The sequence below is a fragment of the Haliotis rufescens genome, unplaced genomic scaffold (genome assembly GCF_023055435.1).
Source record: "Haliotis rufescens isolate VD_foot unplaced genomic scaffold, xgHalRufe1.0.p SCAF_6, whole genome shotgun sequence".
Lineage (NCBI taxonomy): Eukaryota > Metazoa > Mollusca > Gastropoda > Lepetellida > Haliotidae > Haliotis > Haliotis rufescens.
The window spans coordinates 19,544,411-19,553,422 of NW_025964334.1; the positions used below are offsets into that span (position 1 = coordinate 19,544,411).

At 44.3% G+C, this 9,012-nt stretch overlaps 1 protein-coding gene across 1 annotated transcript; it reads right to left on the reverse strand.

Annotated features, from left to right (window-relative positions):
- Positions 1-468: 468 nt before the first annotated feature.
- On the reverse strand, positions 469-3,958 carry LOC124113700 (lipopolysaccharide-induced tumor necrosis factor-alpha factor homolog). Its single transcript, XM_046474185.2, has 3 exons — positions 3,811-3,958; positions 2,858-3,023; positions 469-1,151 (listed from the first exon to the last, which is right to left on the reverse strand). The coding sequence occupies exons 1-3, from the start codon at positions 3,941-3,943 to the stop codon at positions 1,046-1,048; spliced, it is 405 nt and encodes a 134-aa protein (XP_046330141.2). The 5' UTR covers positions 3,944-3,958; the 3' UTR covers positions 469-1,045.
- Positions 3,959-9,012: the final 5,054 nt, after the last annotated feature.

A 9,012-nucleotide genomic window follows, 5' to 3' on the forward strand; every position in this document is an offset into this window, starting at 1 on the left:
TCTCTTGTTTGTAAACAAACGCGCTTTTTCAGAAATCAGTATAGAACGGACTATTGCAAGTATTTGGGGGCGCTTTACATATTGTTTTGCATAACTATATAGATATGCTACTACAACTGCGACAGTGAGTTGCATGACAATATATATTTATACATCAAAGTGACCGTGTCGCTAGCTCTCCGTTGGGCTTCGATGACAGCACGTGGAGCCGTACAACCAATGTAAACATAGGATAACTACGCAAAAACAAGTAGATTTTTACGTATTTGCATACTTTCTCAATGAAAGTTAACCATTCTTTGACATTTGTTTATGAAAATGTGTAGACTTGTCAAACATGAAACGGATGAAAAGCATATGCAATATCTTGAATGGACTGTGAAAGATGTGACGAATCGTCACATGGCGCTGGCCTGTGGCAGAGGTACTATGCTAGCTGGCTGCCGGCCGCATGGAACTCTGGGTAGGAGAGTGACTTATCCTTTAAGAGCATCGTTTAAAATTTGATCTAGTCCATATTATCTGACTATAGTTCACATGACATACCTGTCTATGTAGTTCACAGTGTTCACATGGATCTATTTCCACTTTTTCGTGGCAGAGGTAACCTGCTATTTCGGGGTAGAATTACGCCCCAAATTCTTTTTAGAGCTACGCCGTTATTTCGGGGTAGAATTACGCCCTATCTCGGGTAGAGTTACGCCCTTATCTTGGGGTAGCGCTAGGCCACTATCTCGGGTAAAACTATGCCCCAAACTCTGGGTAGAGCAACGGCCATATCTCGGGGTAGAGCTACGCCCCTATCTCGGGGTAGAGCTACGCCCCTATCTCGGGTAGAGCTACGCCCCTATCTCAGGTAGATCTATGCTCCTATCTCGGGTTAGAGCTACGCCCCTATCTCGGGTAGAGCTATGCCCCTGTCTCGGGTTAGAGCTACGCCCATATCTCAGGTAGATCTATGCTCCTATCTCGGGTTAGAGCTACGCCCATATCTCGGGTAGAGCTACGCCCCTATTCTCTCGGGTGGAGCCACTTCGCTGACTGATTATTTCCGATGGCATCCAATTTGGTTCTGGCAGTTGGGACAAGTATGGATGACGTCTTTGGTCTTGTCTAAGCACAATGGGATCAGGAAACATCCCAAAACTCCGCTGAAAAATCGACAAAAGGGGATTATGCAAAACGGAAGTACGCATTACAAGTTCACGATTCATCATCATCGGCTCCGTCTGTGGCATCATAGCACAAACGACATCGACATGTTTAAAGACTCTATTGGGTTAACTGGTCAGGTCATATCACAGTTATCCCATGCTTGTCATAAGAGCCGACTGTTGTGGATCGGGAGGTTTTAATATGTGACCGGGCGATTGTGTGCCGATTGTGTGCCCATGATATCAACCACTCGTTTGCCTGAACTAGATTCGAATATGTACAAGCCGAAGCGATAAAGCTGAATTTTTACTGTTTCCGCCACAAGTGTAAGAGAATTTCAGTGTTGTTTCTGCACTATGTACTTCTAATAAAAGTTACATGAAGGACGAGGTATGATGAGGAACCATTGTTCCCCATTGATCAAATCAAATATTAAAGTTACAGACACTTGACGCTGCTTGTACTAGTCCAGACTTATGCAGGTTTTATAGAGCTAGCCCACTGAGATACTAGGCCACAGTTGAACATACCCTATTCACACACAGGGTACTGACTCCGAGCCAATCAGCATCAGTACAGGTTTTAGCCCTTAAATGCCGAGCACCAGGCAGGCTGGCACAATCTTTTAACGACTTTAAATATGACGCGGCCGGGGATCGAACCACGGACCTTCCGCTCTCCGAGCAGACTCTCTACCACTGGACCACGGAGGCCGTCGAGGAGGACAATAATAACGAGACCTAAGAAGCATGAAAGTCAACTTCTGTATCCTATATTCACATTTCGATGCTTATTTTGATCTCTTCATCGTCCCCCCATAAAGGTCAAGAAGTTTGGTTGGTTATTCGTTGCTGTATTGTGACGGCTCCGTAAAAACTTGAGTCGGGACTGATGGTGACTAAAATTATGGCTGATAGTGACTAAAATTATGGACAACACCCCACGCCATCACCGTCACCATCCCACGCGATTAGGTCGAGTCTGACTACCCGATTCACCTCTTACGACCAGCATACGTTGGGTAAGAATTCTAAGCCGGATACTACGGTGGCCCATAAGGGACATGGAATCTGTTTTTCCATGTTTTGATATTTCACTTACATTTATCGTAACCTTTTGCAAATTAACACGATTTGTCTTACAAATATGTGATAAATCATGTGTAAAGAAGATATTGCGTCGCTGAAAAGTGAAACGAAAATGTCAAAAACTAAAATGAAAATGTCAAAAATAAAAGCGAAAATGTCAAAAACTGAAATCAAACCACAGAAAACTATTTCCACCGCGGTGATAATATTCCCACCGCGGTGGAAATAGTTTTCTGTGGTTCATTTTAGTTTTTATTTTTGACATTTTCGTTTTTGTTTTTGACATTTTCATTTTAGTTTTTGACCTTTTCATCTTGGTTTTTGACATTTCCATTTTAGTTTTTGACATTTTTGCTTCGCATTTCAGCGACTCAATAGCTACTTGAAAGTACATTTTCCATGTTTTCAGTTGTTTTTATACATGATTTATCACATATTCGTATGACACATTGTGTTAATTTGCAAAAGGTTACGATAAAAGTAAGTGAAAACATCAAAATATTGAAAAACAGACTCCATGTCCCGTAGGATACAGAGGTTATAGACTGTTGCTGTAGATATGTTTTGAAGGTCAATATCTCCGTGGAGCTCAGTGTTGATAAAAACAGCCTTACCCAAGCATGAAGATGAGAATCATACTCATGCAGGTACACATGCCAAACTTGTATCGTGTCGACGTCCTGATGTTGGTGTGACAGAAGTAACACTGCATCTGCACCGGACTCTCACCCATTCGCATGAGGCACAACATCGGAGAGGGCTGAGCTGTCACTACCATTCCTGGAGAACAGTGGACAGTGAAGGGCATCAGTCTTCATTATTAGTGTAGGGCATCAGTCAGTGGTCTGTGTAGGGCATCAGTCAGTGGTCAGTGTAGGGCATCGGTCAGTGTAGGGCATCAGTCAGTGGTCAGTGTAGGGCATCGGTCAGTGTAGGGCATCAGTCAGTGGTCAGTGTAGGGCATCGGTCAGTGTAGGGCATCAGTCAGTGGTCAGTGTAGGGCATCGGTCAGTGTAGGGCATCAGTCAGTGGTCAGTGTAGGGCATCGGTCAGTGTAGGGCATCAGTCAGTGGTCAGTGTAGGGCATCGGTCAGTGTAGGGCATTAGTCAGTGGTCAGTGTAGGGCATCGGTCAGTGTAGGGCATTAGTCAGTGGTCAGTGTAGGGCATCGGTCAGTGTAGGGCATCAGTCAGTGGTCAGTGTAGGGCATCGGTCAGTGTAGGGCATTAGTCAGTGTAGGGCATTAGTCAGTGGTCAGTGTAGGGCATCGGTCAGTGTAGGGCATCGGTCAGTGTAGGGCATTAGTCAGTGGTCAGTGTAGGGCATCGGTCAGTGTAGGGCATCAGTCAGTGGTCAGTGTAGGGCATCGGTCAGTGTAGGGCATTAGTCAGTGGTCAGTGTAGGGCATCGGTTAGTGTAGGGCATTAGTCAGTGTAGGGCATCATAAAAGGGCATTAAATAAATATATTATTGCAAATTAATTTGGAGACGGGTTTTCCTTTGGAGGATGCTGCGACTCATAATATATCCCCCTGTCACCGTGGATACAGAGGGGTTAATTCCTTACCTGGCTGCTGATACTGAACAGGGTTGTAACCCCCAGCTGGAGATGGGTTCGGGGGAGCCCCGTAATTTTGCGGAGCCCCGTAGGTGAGTTGAGATGGGTTGGCGGGATCCCCGTAGGACATGCCTGACGCCATGCTTGCTCACGATGTTATCTGTAAAGTTAACATTGTTTTATCTATACTTTAGATAGACTGACACAATACTTCGTCTTCTACTACTACTACTACTACTACTACTACTACTACTACTGTTTCTGCTGCTGCTGTTATTACTCCTCGACTTATGCTGCTGTCATAATTATGTTATTGTTTTCACTACTGCTACAATTATTATCGTAACTATCTAGTTGCATTACTGCTTCTATAACTAATGTTGTTACTGCTAGTTATATCTTAACTTTTATCAATATGATAACTACTCCCCTGTAATTATTGTTACATCTTATAATTTCTCTGTCACTGCCATGTTGATATGTCAACTATTGTCCTATGCTACTTCTACTATGATTATAATTATGTCTAATACTATTGTTGGTACTGTTACTATAGACATAGAGACCATGTTCCCAGTCATATTTTCTCGTCTTTCAACTGATGTAGAAAAGTAAAGAAATCATGATAATGGCAATCCTTACAAAGCCCCAAATGAACCAGTTAGGCTGCAGTGTTCGTCTCCTAGCGCTTTATCTGACACACACAAAGTATCAATGTTTGTAGTGGCTTATCAAAGACCATATACAGCTGACTAGCCAATTCTACGGAAGCCTTTTAGGGTCATTTTAAAAAAAATTCTTTCTTGAAATTTCAAGATCCTTACTTCAAATTCCAAGATACTAAGATCATTATCTTAAAATTCCAAGATAATGATCTTGAAATTTCAAGATACTAACTTGAAATTTCAAGATACATAAATTGACATTTTAAGGTACTAACTTGAAATTTAAAAGTTGAAATTTCAAGATACATCTAGGTTGATAATGATCTTGAAATATTCAAGATCATAAGTTGAAATTTCAACTCAGTACTTAGTATTTTGAAATTTCAAGAAAAAAACAAAAAAAACAAATGGCCCTAAAAGGCTTCCGTACAATTCACAAAAACCTCGCATGTAAGTCTTCGAATCTCGCAGAATCTTGCGCGAAGGTGCCACTTGGTCTCTCGCGGCAGTGATCGGACTCCAACTATCCCGAGGACCGTCCGTCAGTATATGTTCCCTGGCCTTATGTATCGTGAGAGTGAGTGAGTTTGGTATAACGCCGCTTTTAACATTTTTATTCCAGTTATATCATGGCGTGTCAGTTTAATGTGGGAGGAAAGCCTGAAGTGATGCAGGTCTCAGACGTTTACCACTTCGGTGTAACCCACGAGCACGCGTATGGTGCTGACAAACCTAGAAACATACTCGGGTTGAACCGGGATTCGAACCCACAATCATAGGTTTCAGGCGTGCCCGAGGGACGCAAATGTGCACAGCGAATCGCGGCGTCTTAGACGACTGGGCCACCCGTGCTCCCCAGATATTTAGAGCACAGCTGAAGACTCTGATCCATTGGATGTTTGGGTCACGAGTAGTAGACGACTGGGCCTCCCGTGCCCCCGTGTATCGTGAGAAATATATGAATGAAGACTGAGGCGTTAAGCGCTATTTGTACAATAGAATTACAGAGGGAGTGTACTCGTGTGTATTTGTAGCCCTGGCAGGCCTGATCCCAGTCTGTCCAAAACACTTCAGATCAATTGGAGATCAATGCTATAGCTACATACCTGGTTCTGTGCAACTGATGCGTCAGTCGTGAGACAGGCAGCGGAGGTAGCGTGTGAATAAACCAGTCTACACAACATGGGTAAGCATCCAGGTAGATTTGACAGGAAAGTGGTACCTGTCTGTCAGCTGTGATAGAATCTCGGAGGTTTGTCCCAGTGTTTATTTAAAGTCATTCACCTGCAGTATTTCTCCATAGATTCTCTTTCAGACAAAGCGCCACTCACCTCCCTAGCAACAGTTGTTGGCTCGGCATTGCGACACTGTTTATACATGGTCCGGGCCGTTTTATTGCTTACGTTAAGATACGATCGATTTCACATAGATAGCTGAAGTAGTCACGGATATAAAGCGAAAATGAATATTGGGCTTTATTAAGTTAATATGTGTAAAAAATGGCAAATACTATTAAATACCAATATTAATAAGAAAAACGACAAATTCGAAACAGACTGTAACGCTGAAGGCCCGGGGTTCGATTCCCAATGTGTGAAAAAAACTATTTCTGGTGCCCCCCGCCTTGCTGGAATATTGTTAAAAGCGGCGTAAAACTACACTCACTCACACTTTCTGTCAAGATACTCTGCAGTATTCTACATAACCCAACGACGAGGTCCCCGTTTTACAAGGCGATCGCAGAGCTATTGTTGTCACGAACCTAGGCTTGAATTTTACCATGGTTACGTTTATTACGTACACGAGAACAGTTCGAAATCGCAATTATATTTTTTCACTTTAGTAGAAAACGCCTTCCGTACATATGCATACTGACCGCCTCCGTGGTCTAGTGGTAGGGCGTCCGCACGCGTCACATCAAAAACGTCAAAAGATGGAACTTGTTGTTACCCTGTCTGGCGCTTGGCATTAAGGGGTTAAAACAAGGACTGGTCGGCTCGGAGTCAGTATACTGGTTCCTTATCATACCTCGTCTTTCATGTAACTTTAGAAGTATATAGTCCAGAGTGAGTGAGTGAGTGAGTTGGGTTTAACGCCGCTTTTAACAGTATTCCAGTTATATCACGGCGTGTCAGCTTAATGTGGGCGGAAAGCCCGAAGTGATGCAGATCTCTGACTTTTACCATTTCGCTGAAACCCACGAGCACGGGTATGGTGCTGACAAACCTAGAAACATAATCGGGGCGAACCGGTATTCGAACTCTAATCAAAGGTTTCTGGCGTGCCCAAGGGACGCAACTCTGCACGGCGAATCGCGGCGCCTTAGACGACTGGGCCACCTGCGCCCCCTTTAAGGCTGAGAGTTAGACACTGATGCCGCTATCTTAATGCAAATTGTATTTACTTAAGACGTTACATTAAAAGTTCAATCCCTATTTACAAAAAAAGAAAATAATATAAATAGGGGCAGTTGCTGCTTGAGCAGCTCTGAAGCATTTATATTTCGCTCCAGGATTTTCAGTCAGTAAAGATGTCATTTTATTTTGATTTGATCTACGCGTACATGCTGACATAAGTGGTATGCATATGCACTTGGGCCAAGTATGGATGAAATCTTTGGTCTTGTCTAATACAATGGAATCACGAAACATCCCAAAACTCCGCTGAAAAAAATGGATAAAACAGGATTATGCGAAACGGAAGTACATATGACAAGTTCACGGTTCATCATTATCGGCTCCGTCTGTGGCATCACTAACACAAACGACATCTGCATGATTCAAGACTCTAATGGAATTACTAGTCAGGTCATGTGACAATTATCCATGCCTGTCTGACTATTGTGGATCGGGTGGTTTTGATATGTTACCGGGCGGTTGTGTGCCGCTCGTGTGGATCAGTTCTCATCCTATCAGCCACTGGTTTGCCTGACCCAGGCTCAAATGTGTACAAGCCGCAGCACTACAGCTGAAATACTGCTGACTCCGCCACATGTATAAGATAATCTCAGCGTTGCTTCTGGAGTATAGAGGGGGCACGGGTGGCCCAGTCGTCTAAGGCGCCGCGATTCGCTGTGCAGAGTTGCGTCCCTTGGGCACGCAAGAAACCTATGATTGTGGGTTCGAATCCCGGTTCGCTCCGATTATGTTTCCAGGTTTGTCAGCACCATACCCGTGCTCTCGGGTTTCACCGAAGTCTAAGACCTGCATCACTTCGGGCTTTTCTCCTTTTAAGCTGACACGGCGCGATAAAACTGGAATACTGTTAAAAGCGGCGTTAAACCCAACTCACTCACTCAGCCTTAAGTCACCTAGAGTTTGGTTTATGTTAACATTTGCATTGGGTACCACATGTTTAATAGTGTGTTCCAGTTGTTTAACATCACACTCAACAATATTCCAGCTATATGACATCGGTCTCTAAGTAATCGAGTCTGGACCAGGAGCATGGATCCACGAACTAGGGATACGATGACATGCATGTCACCGAGACTTACCACCCCGTCCATTTAGTCGCCTCAAAGCCTTGTAAATTTAGAAAGTAGTCAGACATTTTCGAACCTATGACAATCATCAGAAATGCGTTAGAAATGTGTTACAAGCAAGTATTTACCGGGGTATCATCTTCGAAAGCCATGCTTGGAATTTTCTGCAAGTCGGACACAGCATTCATGACTAACGTGCTTGTGCATACGACAGTGCATGATGGTCATGTATTGGTGTCAGGTGTAGATTCATATTAAATATACACCCAAAGTAAGTTCATATCGTGAACTACGCAAATCCGGTCAGTGCATGCATTTCCTATTGTATTTGCGTTTGTTTAATAGATGTAAAATCCGGATTTTCGTCCCGTGTCTTACGACAAGGAAAGAGTGCTGGTGGCCAATATTGTTTACCCGGAGTCCTCACGGGACGTCGGGGATAAGGCAGATGCTAGTGTTGTAGTTGTATGTATTTCCACATTATTCCATGGGTGCACATGTCTGTCCATGATATCACAGTGACTGTATTTCAGTGGGAGGAAATCCCGAAATGAACAAGGCCGTAGATCAACGAGCATGGCTATGGTTCGTGCGTGTGCGTGTGATGATGTGTGACAAGCATGGTGTGTGTGTGTGTGCCTGTGTGACGATGTTTTTTGTTTTGTTTTTGTGTGGGTGTGGGGTGTGGGTGTGGGGTGTGGTGTGGGTGTGGGTGTGGTGTGGGGTGTGGGGTGTGGGTGTGGGTGTGGGTGTGGTGTGTGGGTGTGGTGTGGGGTGTGTGGTGTGGGGTGTGGGTGTGGGTGTGGGTGTGGGGTGTAGGTGTGATGATGTGTCTGATGCATGGTGTGTGTGTGTGCCTGTGTGACGATGTTTTTTTGTTTTGTTTTTGTGTGGGTGTGGGGTGTGGGTGTGGTGTGTGGTGTGGGTGTGGGTGTGGTGTGGGGTGTGTGGTGTGGGTGTGGTGTGTGGGTGTGGTGTGGGGTGTGGGGTGTGGGTGTGGGTGTGGGGTGTAGGTGTGATGATGTGTCTGATGCATGGTGTGTGTGTGTGTCTGTGTAACGA

Coding starts and splice junctions, on each gene's coding strand:
- LOC124113700 (XM_046474185.2), bottom strand. CDS start 3,943: ATGGCGTCAGGCATGTCCTACGGGGATCCCGCCAACCCATCTCAACTC. Junction 3,024..3,810: donor TGTTCAGTATCAGCAGCCAG/GTAAGGAATTAA, acceptor ACTGTTCTCCAG/GAATGGTAGTGACAGCTCAG. Junction 1,152..2,857: donor ATTCTCATCTTCATGCTTGG/GTAAGGCTGTTT, acceptor TCGATTTTTCAG/CGGAGTTTTGGGATGTTTCC.